The sequence below is a fragment of the Pseudozyma flocculosa genome (assembly GCF_000417875.1).
Source record: "Pseudozyma flocculosa PF-1 unplaced genomic scaffold scaffold00001, whole genome shotgun sequence".
Lineage (NCBI taxonomy): Eukaryota > Fungi > Basidiomycota > Ustilaginomycetes > Ustilaginales > Ustilaginaceae > Pseudozyma > Pseudozyma flocculosa.
Genome location: NW_006920869.1, coordinates 1,792,931 through 1,809,097, shown reverse-complemented (window position 1 = coordinate 1,809,097; position 16,167 = coordinate 1,792,931). Strand labels below are relative to the sequence as shown.

Below are 16,167 nucleotides of genomic sequence, written 5' to 3'. Positions count from 1 at the left end.
ATGACTGTCTTCAATTGGCATGGTCTTCGATGACCACGAGCGGCCCAATTCCCTAGCCGGCGGGTCAAATGATCAAATGGCATCGGTGCGATGCTGAGGAGAATGAATGCGGCTGTCGCCTGGCCAAGATCCATCGAGCCGCGGCCCCGACGATCCTGACCAGATGTGGGCGCTTCTGCATGGCCATCGCCGCTGGCCCCAACAGTGGGTCATGACAGGCTAGGGGCTGTCTAGAAGGACTTGGCGGAATCAATCAGTTGAAAGAAACCCACTTCCGCCATATACTTCAGACGCCGAATTGCCACGGACAGATCGAGACAAGGAGCTCGTGAAGAGCCGAAGATGCCAGCGGTATGCCGAAGGCGAGTGGTTGGGCGCTCGAGGCGTCGAGTTCACCGTCGCGAGAAGAGCAGATCGAGTACGGTGCAGATCCATTCGATTTCGTTCAGTCGTCAAATCATCATGCCACAAGAGGCGTCTAGTACCTGCAGCCGACAAAGGCGTTGTTGCTGGCGCCGGTGTGAGTGATCTATGAATGGCGGCGGGCAGCAGAAAGGGTGGTCAGCAAAAAATGGACAGGGCGCGTCAGCACGATGCAGCTATGGGCCGAGGACCACGAGAAGGGACCAAACGGAAGGGTGTTCCAAAACGTTGACCACTCACAGCACCGCAGAAGCGACCGGTGTTGGGGTTGTAGATGACACGGTCGGGGCCGGGCGAGCCGCCAGTGTAGCCGTAGGAGCTCTTGACCAGGGGGAACTCCTCGAAGGGGCCGCTGGAGCAGTAGTCGCTGAAGTCGAAGCCTAGCGTGCCGGAACGTTCGGGGACAGAAAACATGGGAATGAAGATGATCAGCTTTGGGACAGGACAAGTGAACGAGGATATGGCAGAGAACGTCGAGGCGTGGCCGACACGTACCCTCGTAGTTGTTGTAGGTGTGCGGGTAGGTGGTGGACGAGGCGGCGTCCTGGATGGCGTTGTTAACGGCGCGGTTGACCTGGGTGCTCGAGTAGTAGGTGGAGCCGCAGGTGACCGAGACGCCGCCCTGGCGGGCCTCGAGGGGGGCAGCGACGGCGAGAGCCGGGATGAGGGCGAGGAGAGCGAGCTTGAACTGCATCTTGTCAGAGGAGAGCGGGCGGGGACGGGGAAGAAGGCGAGGAGCGAGGGGTATCAAGGAGCAAAGGCCGAGAAGGGGAGATGGGCTGGGCAGTGGAGAGGAGGGCTGGTGGATGCTTCCGAACAGGTTGTCTGGGCCATGATGAGCCGCCCTCTTATATCTCCTTCCCTCGACGAGAGGGCGGGGAGGGAGGATCAGTGTAAAGCAAGAGCAAGGACGAGGGCGAGGCAAGTCACGGCTTGCTCGACAGACACCGTACGGGCACATCGTCGCTCGTCGGTGTCTCACCTGCACTACTGTGCGGGACGTACTGGGAGCCATGCCATGAAACACGGTGACCCTGTCCCAGCTCAGCGGTACCCTATCGTCGAGCTGCAACCAGGAGCAAGGAGCGGGGCGGGTGGGACTCTCCTCCTCGGCTGCCCCGTTGATTGACGCCGGAAGCCTGCAAGCCGGAGCGGCCATCCCCGCCGACCAAGGCGGCCTCCCTTCCTTGCTTGCTAGGCTGCGGCTGCTTCCTCGTTGCTACAAAGAAAGAGATTATTGCAGCACGGCGCCAACTGCCGACCCCTTTGATGGCGCACAGGAGCGCCCAAGCGAGGTCTTTGCGCCTGGTGGCTACCGTAGCGTGTCACCGTGGCCATGGTGGTTCGAGAGGGGTCGAGCATGGCACGTTGCTCGATGGATACGAGATGGGGCCAGGAACGTTCCCCCTCGGTCTGCCTCTTGGTCGAGACGCGGCTGCAATCGTCCGTCGAGGCGCAGGGGGGAGCGCCCATCGCGAAGGTCTGCCACACGCTCAGCATGCCAAGAGAGAAGCGCCGGCCCTCGGGTTCTCGAAGCGAAAGGGGGTGCGAGAAGGGCACCGGGACAGCGCCAATCTTCCGACCCAACATCGCCTGCCTCTTCTCGGACTTCGTCTAGCCTACTGTGGGCGAATGCGAACCGCGCGGACAAGACCGAGGCGGGCGTGGGCACGTTGGAAGAGTGCGGTCACGTTCGCGACCGTCCATCGGCTCGCTTCTCGATGCGAAGCGGTGTTGGATGCCAAGAAGGAAGCAAGCAGGCAGGCGGGCAAAGCCCCACACTTGGACCAGCCTGGGATCGACGCTTCCCGAGGCCTGACAGAGGAGGAGGAGGCACAACGACGGTGAGCCTGGCCAGTCGACTCTCTCCCTCTCTGGTCGGTAGATTCTCGCAAGCGAGGCTGTACGACTCGTCTCGGCCCTGCTTGTCCCTTTCGGCCCGGTCTCTTCCTTGTTCTTCCGATCGTGGAGGAGCGGGACGATGCCACGCTCGACGACGACATGGTGAACTCTAAAACGCCTCAAACCCACTCTGCCCTCCACCTGCGCTTGGCCGTCTGGCTGTCTTGTAAAGCAATAATGCCATGAAAAGGCGGAGGCGGAGCACACGTTGACAGACACCTATGCTGTCCGCCCACTGCCGCTGGCCGCTTTTCAGCCGAACCCTCATATCATGGTTCCGCCCACTCGTGCGCCGGCCCATTTCAGCCGGCGGTCGATCAAAAGGCGGAGCGGAGCGGCTAATCGAGAACGGCCCGGCCCAAGTCTTGACCGCTTCCTTATCATGCTCCACTGAGGATGCATCCCGGGACCAGACGAGCGCCAGGGCCAACGACTAGGCAGTGTCGTTGCTCGTCGGTAACGTGGGTGATTGTAGGTATCTCAAAGGACGGGGCTACGTGCTGTACGCTGGCGCCAGTTGATAACCGAGGTTACGGAAGGTGGTGCCCCGAACACCCCCACCTGCGTGCCGACTGCGATGTGGCGGGCCAGCAAGCGTATGTAGGCGCTACCGATACCTTCTCGACGGACGACAGAGGCCCACGTTCTGCCACCTCGCGACACGGCCACATCTCGCGGCAGTCGTCACTCGCGCCCCTTCGCGGCACCGGCAGTCGGCACGAGGCAATGCTCCGCTACAAGACACTCTTCTCGTCGGGCCGGGTCAGCGCCATGCAGTCAGCTTGGTCGATCGGCGGCTCGGGCAGACGGTCAATCTGGTCCCAAATCGGGCTCAGGACGGTGCCGCCCCGATCCCACCGATGTGCCGGTGGAATTGCGTCTCGTGAGGTTCTGTCAAGAGGTTGCGTTGGAGCCGTATAGTACAAGTGCCGCCGTGGTGAGGCGGCACGGAAGATGTCGAAAGTCTAGGGATGACGATGGGACCGGAGCGTGGATAGGGAAGCCGACATGGTCGGGGGGTAGCCCATGATGGTCGCCTAGCAAGATGCTCGTTCAGGCCGCCGAAGAGATTGTCGATTGCATCGAGGGCCGCCCAGATTGCATCGGGGCCCTTCGCAAGAGGATGGCCATGTGGCATCGTGCGGGCGGCGGCAGGCGAAACGATGTCCGACCCCTTGCGACGAGTGTGGCGCGCTGCCCGGCTAGCCAGATGGCCCGAGAGCTGCCGAAAGTGGAGACCGTGCTGAAAGATGTGGGCGGTACCTTGGCGCAGACGAGGCAGAGCCAAGCGAACGAGGAGGGGGTTCCGGATGCGATGCCGAGGTGCGGGATGTCATGTCTGTGCGTGGTACTTGATCGTCTTTCCGCCAAAGAGGGCCCTGGACTCGAGGTTGTCGTTGCCCGTCTCGTTGCCGCCGGACGTCGTCTTGGGGACGATCTGTTCGATGCGGTCTCCGAGCTTGAGGGCGGTCCACTTGATGACGCGCGGGTCGGCGCGGAGGCGGTCGTTTAGCGACTTGAGGACGGGTGCGTTTGAGTCAAAGTGCATGAGCCAGTAGTCGCCCTGGGTGTGGTACTGCTGGTGCCTCCTTGCGCGCTGGGGCAGCTTGCGGAGACCCCAGTACTGGATGCCGCGGACGGCTCCGCCGTTGTCGATGACGAGCTTCGACGTCGACTTGACGAGGTCGCGCAGCGGGGCCGACTCTGCCGACGAGGCGGCGATGCAGAGCAGCTCGTAGAGGGGCATGTCGGGTGGTAGAGGAGGTGTGCGCCTGTGGTGATGGTGGTGGCGGTGCGGGTTGGTGGTGGTGTTCAACAGCGCAGTGGGCTCGGTGGGGCGATGCCGCTTTCGAGAAGAAGAAGTGTGCGGCGGCGGCCCCGCCTTTTTTGACGGCGCCGAGCTGGGTTTCTCGTCCGAGAGAGGCTTTCTCCACTTTGCGAAGAATTGGGGAATTTTTTCGATTTGCGCGTTCAAGCGCAAAGGGTCGCTCGAGCGACGTTGGCAGCGAGCCCTGCCTTGATTTGACTGGCTTGGACCTCGGACCCCACCTCTTGTAAGCCCTCCAACCACCATCGCCCTCGCGACCTCTAGCAAGCGAGCCTGCCCAAGGGCCTTGCCTCAACCCCGTCGACAGAATCGCCATGTCGACAAACGACGTCGCCGCCGTGGCACCCGCCGCCCTCGCCCTCCACCGCATCCGATACCTCGACTGGTCCCCCTCGACCATCACCTCGCTCGCCGTCTCGCCCGTATACCGTGCCGCGTCCGCATCCAGCAGCGCCAGCTCCTCCAGGGGCATCCTCGCAATCGGCAGGCAGAATGGTGACATCGAGCTCTGCGTCTGGCTCGAGAACCGCGCAGCCCACAAGGCCGAGGTGCTCCACAGGTCCTTTCACACCTACGCAAAGGGTTGGATCGTGCACACGCTCCTCCCCGGTCAGCTCAACTCCAAGATCGAACAGCTCGCATTCGCAAACCCTCCCGTGGAAGGCGACAACGGCGTACACAAGCTGCGCCTCTTCTCCATCTCGGGCGGCGCCATCGTCACCGAGCACTTCCTCCCCGCCGACATCGCCATCTTGGGCGCAAAGTCCAACAACGGCTCCCGATCCAACACCTCCTCTGGCAACCTCGGAGGCCTATCCACCCTCTTCCCCGGACGAGCTGACAAGTCGAGCGCGGATCAGCACGTTCCCGGAGCCATTCGCACCGTCCCCTCGCTCGGAGGCGCCGTGTGGAGCATGGCCGTGAGCCCCACGGGCAGGTACCTCGCCATCGGCTGCGAAGACGGCCACGCCCGCATCATCGACCTGGTCGACAACAAGTTTGAGCACCTCGCCAGCTCCTCGAACCGCGGCGCAGACGTCAGCGCCCGCCTCGGCAAGGCCCAGGGACGGATCATCAGCCTGGCCTGGGGCCCACCGAAGCGGGCGAGTCGTGCCGCCACCACCGCAAATGGAGGTAGCGCGCAGTCCAAGCAGCAGAAGGAGGGCGACAGCTCCGATTCCGATTCCGACTCTGACTCGAGCGACAGCGACAGCGACGATGACGACGACGACGACGCAGCCGAGAGCGGCTGGAAAGAGACGTTCCTCGTCGGAGGCCTAGGCAACTCTTCGGCTGCCGTGTGGGACGTTGCAAGCGGCCGCATCGCCTCCAAGCTGACGGTGCAGAAAGCTCGTAGCGAGGCCACCATCGTCTGGTGCGTGGCGACGCTGCCGGACGGCACCATCGTCACTGGAGACTCGACTGGCCGAGTCACGCTCTTCGACGCAAAGACGCGCGTCCCCATCCCCGGCGCCACCTTCCGCAGCCACACGAGCGGCGCCGACGTCCTCTCGCTCTGCGTCGGCCCGGACGGCAAGAGCCTCTACAGCGCGGGCGTCGACCAAAAGGTGGCCGAGTACGCCCTTGTGGCCTCGGCCTCGTCGAAGCGGGGCCGCTGGGTCCAGATCGCCGCGCGGAGGCTGCACGCCCACGACATTCGCTCGCTCGCCATCGACCCGCCCTACGACCCCATGCTCTCGGTCGATGCGCTCGCGCAGGGAGTGGGCACCGCCGTCGGCAAGCTGCCGATCTTGCTCAGCGGCGGTGTCGACTTCAACCTGATCCTGACGCCCGCCTCGCCCCCGTCCGGTCTCACCATGGCCCTCGCTGCTGGCGCTGCGGCCGGTCTGCCCAACAGCAATAAGCGCAAGAAGAACCCGCTGATGTCGGCGGCCGAGCAGGAGCAGGCGCTCATCAACCCTATTTCGTCCAACGCGGTCACCACATTTGCCGACTCGACGCAGAGGAGGATCCCCTTCGTGCCCAGCACCGCGCGCAGCGGCTCTGTCGGTGGCGGGTCCGTGGCCACCGTGTGCCGCGGCAAGGGCTGGATCGTGCTGCGGAGGGAGCACAGCATCGGCATCTGGGACCTCGGCATCAAGGACGAGAACCACGGCGGCCTCAACGAGCTGGGCGAGGAGGCGTCGGCTGTTCCGCCTCAGTGGACCAAGCTGCTCGAGATGGAGCTCAAGGTTAACTCGAACCTCTGCAGCGTCGCCGTCAGCCCCAACGGCAAGTTCCTCGCTGCCTCGGACATGTACGAGACGAAACTGTTCGCGCTGCGCGAACGGATCAGCCAACAGCACCAGACGGACCTCGAGCCGCGCAAGGTCAAGAGCTTTGCGAGCGTCTTTGGTCACGACGACGATGTCGCGCCGGGCGCGAGCGCGCTCAGTTTCTCGCCCGACTCGTCGCGGCTGGTGCTCGCTTCGTGGTCGGGCAGCTACGTCCACGTTGTCGAGCTGCCCTCGGCCGAGGCCGGCGCTTCAGCGGGCACCTGTCGCCTCCTCCGCAGCTTTGGTCAGCACCGGCAGAGGCCTGGGTCGGCCTCGGTTGGAGATGTGGGGGCATCTTCGAACAACCCGCAGGGCAGGCAGCTCGCGGGACGCAACGGAGTCGCGGCGTCCAAGCAAAACGGAAGCAACGGACAGGGGCACGGCAACGGCAGCGGCAGCGGCAGCGGCGACGACGCCGGTCACCCTGCCCGCGCGGACGACGAGACCGGCCGCAGGAACAGCGCTAGGGGCGGCCAGAGCGACCGCGTCGAGCGCAGCACCTCGTCGCTGATCCACCACGTCCAGATTTCCTCGGACGGAGCCTGGCTGTCGACGATTTCGTCCGACCTGCAGCACCACGTCTTCTCGCTCGACTCGTTGACCTTTGAGCGGACGCTGCCGTCGCCGCACGCGCTGCCTTCGGGCTCGAGCTTCCACCCCTCGACCCACGCGGCGCGCTCGAGCATGTTGACGCTCGTCTTTTCGGACAACAAGATCGAGTTCTGGGACGTCGAGAGCGGCAAGGAGCTGAGCAGCATCGCGCACCTCGACACTGCGTCCAGCGGCGACGGCAGCTTGGGCGGCAGCAGCGGCGAGAAGCGAAAGGCCGGCGGTGGCGCCCTGGCCAAGCGGGCAGGGCAGGGCCCGCGCGCCGAGTGGGAGGCGCAGATGGCCAACCTCAAGCTCCGCGTGCAGGAGAGGCTGATGAGCATCCGCGAGTCGGCCATTGGGGCAGTGTGGGTGGGCAAGCCCGATGACGGTGGCATCAAGGAGACGCTCGTCGTCTGGGGACCCACCTGGATCTGCACGGCGCGCCATGATGCGCAGAGCACCACGTCCCCGGCTGCGCCTGCGGCTGCCTCCAATGGCGGGTCAGCTTCGGTGTCGCGGCCAGCAGCCGCTCAAGACGGCGATGGCGACGTCGAGATGGCCGACCTGCCTGGCTCTACCAGCGGTGCCGTCTCGGGAACCGGTCCCGCGGCTGCTACCGCTGCTGCTGGAGTGCCCGGTGCTGGCCCAGGTCGAGGAGGCGGGTGGCACATCAAGCACACGCACAAGTACCAGCCGCTGCTTCTGGTCGATTCGATCGCTACGGGACGAGGCCAGGTCAAGAAGGACGATCTGGTGGTCGTCGAGAGGCCCTTCTACGAGCTGGCCAGGAACCTGCCGCCCGCTTTCCACCGTGGAGCCAGATACGGCGCCTAGCCGACCGCCGACCGCCGACCAGCGCTCGCGCTCGCGCTCGATTCCCTCTCTGTCAGCTCTACTCGCCATGCCTGCGATCTCGAGTGGCATCTCATATCAACTCAGCTAGACCGTCGATTAGCAGAGTGCTCGGCCGAGTTGCCGGTATGCTCGTTGGGGAATCTCGCCAACGCCAAGTGGCCACTCGCTGTCCCCTTTGCATAGCCTCGTTCTCATCCTCGACTCGACTCGACACCTCGCGACGAAACGTGGGCGAGATTAAAGCTCCAATTAGACGGAATCGGCTGGAGGAAAGGCCACGAGGACGGAGCCGCAGCCACGACAGGGTGGACGGGGGTTAAGAGTCAGGACCGTGGCTGGCCACGTAGTCAGTCGTGTTGTCAAGGCGATGAGACACGGACGACTTGGCACAGCCCCGTCCGTCGATCGGGGCTGGTACTGCAGAAGAAGGCTAGCTCCATCGTCATTCACCCTTACTGGGAGACGACGCCGGTGTCGGAGAGGTCCGCTTTGCCGTCGCTGGCGTCTTGTTGCAAGCCCTGTAGCGTGTCGTCCCCGAACACCATTACCCGCTCGGGCGCTGTGGCCTTTGTTACCCGTGAGCTCGCCAACCGAACCCCCTTTCACTCTGCGTGGGTGTGGGCCATACGTAACTGGTGGGCGGGCCGAAGGGAGAGTTAGTTGGGCGGTCCGGCGAGACCGATGGTTTCCGCGTTGCCGACATGGTACAAGTTCTCACGGCTTTGCTACATAGCGTGGGGTGGTACAGTACCGTACCTTGTCGTGGTTGCAGCGTTGCCCGTACGGGTGGGGAGGAGCGGTATCGCGGGCCGGGACCGGTCCGACACGGCGGGCGGAGAGGGCCGGCCGGCCACGCCTCGCTTCGTCAGGCCTCGTGGTCGTAGAAGGGAGCCAGATCGAGGCATCGAGCGTTCGACCAACTACCGTACTAGCTCTGGCTCTGCGAGGACGGCCTCCTAAGCGAGAGAAGGACGATGGGGCTGCAGCCAGTCAGATGCCACACAGAAGCACGCAGCCAAGCGAGCGCAGCACCACCCAGCACAGCATGCGTAGATCGATTCCCCTAGGCGACGAAGTACACGCAGCAGCCAGCAGGCAGGCAATGCTGCCGCCGGTCCCGTACTGTACATATGTACAGTACGACGCCGTCGTCACCTTGCCCTGCCCACCCTTGCTTCGATGGCACTACCCTCGTCTCTGATGCTGCACTCGCGGCTCGCAGAGCAATCAAGCACAGCGCGGCGATTTCTAGTCGGCCCAAGTTCGGTCCGTCTCGTGCTCCGCCCTAGACGAGATGCACACCGGCGCCCCACCCCACGGCGGCTTTCGGTTCGGTTGGCATCGCACCGAAGGCAATCTGCTTTGCTTGTCCAGTCCACCCCGTTCGGCTCAGTGGCAAGCTATGTAAGGTCGGCGCCAAATCATCCACCCAAGTGCTCCGGTTCGCTCGACGATGAACACCTCGGCACCGATTCCGATCCCTATTGACAGTGGAACCCGTCCTCCGCCCCGCTTACCCAACTGCCCCACGGCTCGGTCGTGGTCTGACCTCGAGTCGGATGATTCAGTGCGGGGTCCAACGACTGGGGATCTGCGGCCATCTGGAAATAGAAGCAACGCTTCAATGAGCACGCACGACTACATAGGTGCGGTGAGACACGAGGAGGAATGCCACGCAATTGGTGGCCTCCGCGACGTCGTGAGCGTGAAAAGCCAGGGGCGGCGGTGGCGGTGCTGACGACAGACAAGAGATAGACGCACATCGTCACCGTCGTATCAGTACCCTCCCTTCCCAGTACACTAGTGTGCATCTGCTGTTCTTTCCCGATCACGGTGAAGGCAAAGCACACCGGCGATTCGGCGAGCGTCTGTATCTATGTGTGACACTTTGCTTAATGTCTCACCTGCAGCGGCAAGGGGGCAAAACGTGGCGCGAAGGCAAACGCCAGTTTTATCGCATCGATCTGGGAATCTTGGGCGTAACAGAGTGCAATTGCGGCTGTGGCTAGGTATGTGCGAGTTGCGGGGTGCAAAATCGGGCCTGTGGCAAACGTCGGTGGTCCGACGCAGGAATATGTATGGCGCGGCGTCGGCGTCGGCGGCGTCGGTTGACGACGGGGGGCGCGGCGCGAGACGCACGTCGAGGGCGCAAGCGAAGGCGTTTCCACTCGCCTGGCCTGGACATGGGCAGGGCGGCAAGGGGGCGGGCGACGCTGCTGCCTGCACGACAGGCACGCAGCGAGCGGGATGGTAGTCCAGGCCAGGCCAGGCGGAGTGGCGGACAAGACGAAGGACAAAATCCGACGTGAAAGGCCCGCCACGTCGGACCTCGAACGGGTTGCGGAAACGTCAGAAAGAACAGGAGGCTAAGCCATATAGGACGTCCGCACGTACCGGTACATACAAGTTCCGTACCGTACCCATCCGGATCCTTACATACATGTAGTCTCGGAGCGCCCTGTCGTTCTCGCGGACGGGCCGCGTCGCAAACAAAGGCCGACGGAGAACAAAGAGCAGCCTATGTCCGGTACGTACCCCTAGCCACACCTCCGAGGCGACAGTAGTGCAGGTTCCGAAGCCGAATCCGACGCCGATCCGTGTTCCTTGTCTCCTATGGTGGACCTTTGCTGCCGGTTCCCTCTTCCTGCCTCCGTTACATGTCCAGTCCCGACCGGGGCTCGTTGCTGCTGCTGCTGCTGCTCGTCTTTGTCCTTTCGTGCGGCAGCAGGTCACCGGCCGGTGTGTCGGAGTCGGCGCTGCTTCTCGGTTGACCGACCGCGTCTCCGCTTGGCACGCACGGATCATCGTTGCCGGTTCCGTTGCTTGACACTTGCTCGTCTTCGGGGATCGTCTTCCGACGAGGCGGCCAAGCCCCCTCCCCGCTTTTGCACGCTTGCCCGCTGGCGATGGCCATCGCAGTCGGACAAACAAGTCTGCAGCGCTCGCCACGCTACTCTGTGCATACCGCGCGGCCTTGGCCGATTCAATCGGAGAGCTTGAGCGTAACTCTCTGTTGATCCGACAGGAAAGGCAGAGCATATGATCGCGAGGAGGCCTTGGCTCGAGCAAGATAACTATCGCATGAAAGGAATGGATCGAGCCTCGAAAGGTAGGGCTCACAGCCGCACCATCTTTGTGCGGATTCAGCGCGGTGACACCGTGCTACGGGAGAGAGGGCCCACGGAAGGCGGCATGAGACCTTGCCGGGAGATGGTGAGGGCGACTATGTCTGCGCGCGGCGATGGCGGGCCTGGGTCACAAGGGGCGGATTCCCGCCGCATCGCACGCACGCCGACATCCGCACGGGGGCGAAGACAATAATGGACCATGGGATGCAGGATGAGGCAGGCGAGGTGTTGGTCCACCGCAAGTCGGGCCAACCCGCGCGATGGCGCCCGGTGCGGCTCCATGAAGTCGGCCAGGATATGATGTGCGGGAGTGGTTTGGCGACGGCGGCGCGCCTACGCCTGCGTGCGCGCGTGCTCTCTGGCTGATCCTCGGGCTCGTTCATGCTCCTGCCCCCGCCACTGCTCTCGAGCTTCGCATGAGCTACATATCGCCTCGTGCGAGCCGGTGCGGCCAATTCCTTTGCTCGCTACAGCATGTACATACATCCACCGCCCGTTCCATGTGCGGAAGCGAACCGAAGCCATGAATATGAATCGCCTCGCCGTCGTACAGTCAGGCGGGGCGAGATGCGAAGGGATCAGAGGCAGGCCAGGGCTAGGGGTTCTGTTGTCGGAATCGCGAAGTCGCTTCGGCTGCCGATAAGGTGTGCGGAAGGTGGCCGGCGGAGGTAAATGTAGAGAGGATGTCGTTGGAGCCCGCATCTGGTTGGAATTGCCCGCTTTCCGACGCGCCCTCCGCAACCTGCCGACTCTACCAGTACCTACCAGCAAGATGGCCGGTCGGACACATCTTAGCTAAGGCAGAGCGAGGATGTGCCGGCCCGCCCACCTTCGGGACAGTCACCCCTGACGACTGCAGCACAACAATCACGTCGGACGAATGTCGACCCCAGAAGCTCAGCTTGCGGTATGGTGTGTGGTACTGCGCAACAGGTTTGGCAGTAGGTTGACGACGAGTGACTCGAGGTTAGCAGGCCATCGACTTGACCTAAGCGCCAGCCTGATGCCCCCTGCCCGCCTTCCTACCGGTATCACGCTATAATAAGGTAGGAAGCTACACCGGTACTGGAAGCTCGACGAGGCTTCGGACACCGACGTCGTTTGGTCTTGCCGTCGATACGGCGCTCAGAGTGAGAAGTGACACGCTACCGACCGACGTGGAAATGGCCGCAGCGTGGGCCTTGTCTGCCTGCGCCATGAAATTTCATGGGCCTGGAATTGGCCGCATGGGTTGCTTGGGTGGCCACACAGACGAGCCCCTTCGGTTGTCCCTTGGTTGTGGCGGCGCCGCCTCTGTTTCTGTCTGAGCCAGGCAGGCGACCGGCGGCCAGGCAGGAGGGTCCTCTGCCAAACGAGGCTGGGGCTCAGCACTCTGGCGCACGCGCACGTTCGATTTCCAATCGATCTCAACCAGCCTGGCACCTCCAGGCGCTCATCTTCTCTCGCCGCCCCCTCGCGCTGTTGGGCCACCTACCTCGCACCGAACAAAGACCGAGCTGTTGACAGGCTGCGCCATTCTCGAGCGTCGAAAAGGACGGCGCATGAAATCCCCGTCGACGTGCCTTTCCCTTCCTTCACCTTCGCGCTCTTCAAACTCGACCCCGACTCCTGCAGAAAACTGAGATCGAGCGGCAGCTGCTCACAGGGGGGCGTGTTTGCTGCAGCGACCTCCTCACGGGCCGGTAACTAGGTGGCGGTTCGGCGATCCGCCGTCGTCGCTCGACGGTACATACGGTAGCCGTGATTGGGCCCCGTCGCCATCATGTCTTGATCTGTGCGCCAAACAGCACGACACGCATCCACAACGACGACGGGCAGGAACCGCATCCCACCCGACCCATTGTTCATCCGCGTCCTCCTCGCTTCGCCCTGCCCCCTGGTGGCGAGCTCGGAGCACATCGTCCTCCTGCCCGGCATCGGCTCTTCTTTTTCCTTTCTCTGGCCGCTCGTAGCCTGCCCACATCTCCCGAAGGCCATCGGACTCAAGTTGCCGCTCCTTCCCAGGACGCTGCGGTAGTACAGTAGTCTCAGAGCTAGTTAAGACCCGCTGTCCTGAGCCTTCCGGCCCGTCTGCCGGGCCACCTGGCTGCCTGCCCGACTGGCCAGGTTGCCCACCCCGATCCTTCCCAAGCAGGCAGCAAAGCGAAGATGCAGCTGCATGCGCCATCACAGGTCACCAGATACAGCGCATGGACTGCACAGCTGCGCAGTTCAGCTGCCCGCGCCCTCGTCGCCTTTCATGGCGGTCAACCTTGACCAGCTGGTGGCCGTGGAAGCACAGGGCCAGGTAGGCAGGCTGCACGATCCCCTTCGGATCATCGACTGCCTCTCCAAGGATACCGTACCGGCAGGGGAGCCTGTGGTTGTTACTCGAACCACGTCGCGCCGGTCAAATATTTGCACAGGGCGCGGTCGCAGTGCCAATCGGCATCGCCCGAGGCTGGCTCGAGGCCCCGTGGTGCGACAGTAGTGTATGCTCTGTATCTTGTAACTAGGCAGTCGTGCAGTTTGCTTGGTAGCCTCGAGGGCGGTTGGCCGTCCTGTCGACCTCTTCCGTCCATCCTGCACCGCTCGCCGCCACGTACAGTGCTGTACAGTACGGCTCTGCCCCCCCAATAGGCTCGTTCCATGAAACTGTACCCCGCCTGGTCCTCGACCCACGCGGCATCCGCTCGCCGATCGCGTGTAAATATGTAAACTTACTGAAGCAAAGCTAGAGTCTTGGCTGCTTTCCTGGCATGGCGGCCACCGTCTCGCGCCACACTGCACCGCCCATGACCAGAGGGCCAAGCATGAGATGGTACGGATCAGGAAGACCGAACTGGGTCCGACAGATTGGAAGTCGCCTTAGCGCGCGCGAACCGACATTGTAGCTTCATGTTGGAGCCCGGCCTCTCGGCCTTTAATCTCGAGGCAACCAATGATCGCATGGCCTCTGGGGGACCTGCCATGGTACTTACAGTGCACAGCGGCAACTTATTGGCCTCTGGAAAAGGGCGAGAGAAGGCAAGCCCTGCCTCGCCGTCGTGCAGCGCAGTTGCTGTCCGTCCCCGCGCCATGATGCTGTGCGGTGCTGCGCTGTGCGTTACGCGCCGTCCGGTAGATGCCCACTGCAAGACGGAAGAAGACCCGCACGTCAGATCAGAGGCCAGAAAAGAGGCTAATAGGCCAAGGCCGACGTCGAGCAGGCGAACGAGGACGAGGACGAGGGTGTGCAACCTAGCAGTGCTTGGTTGCCATGCCCTGGCGGCCGCTTCGCTCCCCCTCCTTTCCCACGTGCGGGCTTCTGCACTGGCGACGACGACGACGCCGACGCCGCCCCAAGCGACGTTTTCCTGCTTGCCTGTTCGCTTGGGTGGTAGTGCAGGCAGCAACGACAGGGAGGGCCTTGTTTGCATGAACGATGGTCCTTCCGCACAGCAGACGACCCTGCTCGGTTCGTTTGTACGGTGCGGTGCGGCGCGGCACCGTCACGGGGCGCCGGCCCCCGTGGCCCCATCCGCCTGCCTCATCTTAGGCCGGCCTCGTCATGATTCTCCCAGCCACGCCGTAGCTGAGACATGGGCTACTGCACGTCGCCCCAGTAGGCCGCCCGCCGGAGAGGGCAGATGGCGCGTTGTTGCGGTGCGGCCACTTTTTTTGACGCTCGCCACCATCGCAGCAGCAGCAGCAGCAGCGACAATAGGCGCACAGCAGAAGCGCCCGCCGCGAGTTGGTTTGGCTTCATGCTCTCCGGATTCGTTTGCCGTGCTGTGCGTCTGCACTCACACGCAACTTGGCTCCCGCGCCCAGAGCAAGGCTCAACAACGAGCATGGCGGTGTGGTGTGGTGTGGTGCTGAACCGGGATGATGTGCGAACAGAGAGATCTCCAGACCAGTTAGGCCTCTGCGGGCGCTCGTCCTTGGCCTCGAGAGCGGTCGTCGTGGTCCGGCTGATTAGGTCCGCTCGCTACGAGGCTTCCTGCGGGACGCTGCCACCTCTGCTCCTGGTGCGCTAACCGCCCAAGCTATACCCCACTCGGCTTCGCCCTTGCTCTACGTCCCGAGGGTGGGAAAGGCGATTCGAATCGAGCGGGGCGAGGTCCTTTGGCGGCGTGTGATTGCGTTCCCCTCTGGCGGACGATTGCTGTGCTACAGTGTGGCTGATCGAATCGCGGGGCAAGCAAGCCAAGTCGGACCGCCGACGCCGCTGCCGACGCCGCTGAGCCGTCGAGGCTGCGGCCCCCCCTGAGCTCAGCATGAACCAATTGTCCCTCTGACTGAAATCCACCAACCCGCCAGCCAGCCCGCCAGACGAGCCAGACGAGCGCTCGGATAGCAGACCGGCGGGTTCCGGTGTCGCAGCCTGGCGTGCATCCATAGCAGCTCGAAACCCCCTTTTCGGGTTCGGAGTGGTGAATCAAGGTCGCCGGCCACGCCCCGTCGTCGTCGTCGTCACCTGAACGCGCCTCTGCCATGGCCCACAGGGCGCAATACAGTGAGTGGGCTGACAGCCCTCATGCCTGGCGAGATCTGCTCGCCTTCATTGTCGGGTTGCGGCAGACGGAGCATTACAGCCCAGGCCAGCAGTGTCACCCTCGATCTCTCTCCCTCACCCTCTCTCGCCACCTAGCCTGTAGCTGCACCGCAGATGGCGGGACCCGCTCCTGTTCCGGTCTCGGCGGTGCGTCGGAAAACGGCAACATCGGAGGTTACTCTGCTGAGTACGTCAGTGTCCCCAAGGTGCACCCAGGCAGAGAGAGGGCAGCCGCAAACGGCGACGACCAACACGACCAACGCTGCCAGTCTGAGAGCACGACCAGGCGGCCCCACGACGACCACGCACAGCAGACGGCACCGGGCCAGTAGAGAACACACGAAGGCGGGCAAGAACCGGCATTCTCGCCACGGACGACCCAGCAGTACCAGTACCAGGTGCACCTGCTGCCGTATGTGCCTCGACCCTACCTGACCCGACGTAGGCTGCCTGGCTCGCCGCTGCAACGGCACCCACCTCCCAGGCCGCACCTCGAGCTACGGCAACATCCCGACCGCGGCCCGCTCTGGTGCTGTCCTGGCCTATCCTGTCCTTCCATGCACTCCGCCGTTGTCGATCCCTCGCTGCCCCCGCCGTCCCTCGACTACCCCACCCCCCCCCCCGCTCCNCNCNCNCNCNCCNCNCNCG

The 16,167-nt window shown here is 63.6% G+C and overlaps 3 protein-coding genes across 3 annotated transcripts; 1 reads left to right on the top strand and 2 right to left on the bottom strand.

The window, feature by feature from the left end:
* Positions 1-478: 478 nt before the first annotated feature.
* On the bottom strand, positions 479-1,117 carry PFL1_00621 (uncharacterized protein; the record flags this gene model as incomplete). The annotated part of the gene is made up of 3 exons (XM_007878114.1): positions 479-529; positions 664-803; positions 919-1,117. 3 exons carry the CDS (start codon positions 1,115-1,117, stop codon positions 479-481), a joined length of 390 nt encoding a protein of 129 aa, XP_007876305.1.
* A 2,541-nt stretch (positions 1,118-3,658) lies between these two features.
* Positions 3,659-4,072, bottom strand: PFL1_00620 (uncharacterized protein; the record flags this gene model as incomplete). The annotated part of the gene is made up of 1 exon (XM_007878113.1): positions 3,659-4,072. One exon carries the CDS (start codon positions 4,070-4,072, stop codon positions 3,659-3,661), a length of 414 nt encoding a protein of 137 aa, XP_007876304.1.
* A 395-nt stretch (positions 4,073-4,467) lies between these two features.
* PFL1_00619 (uncharacterized protein) lies at positions 4,468-7,854 on the top strand (the record flags this gene model as incomplete). Its single annotated transcript, XM_007878112.1, has 1 exon — positions 4,468-7,854. The coding sequence occupies one exon, from the start codon at positions 4,468-4,470 to the stop codon at positions 7,852-7,854; it is 3,387 nt and encodes a 1,128-aa protein (XP_007876303.1).
* Positions 7,855-16,167: the final 8,313 nt, after the last annotated feature.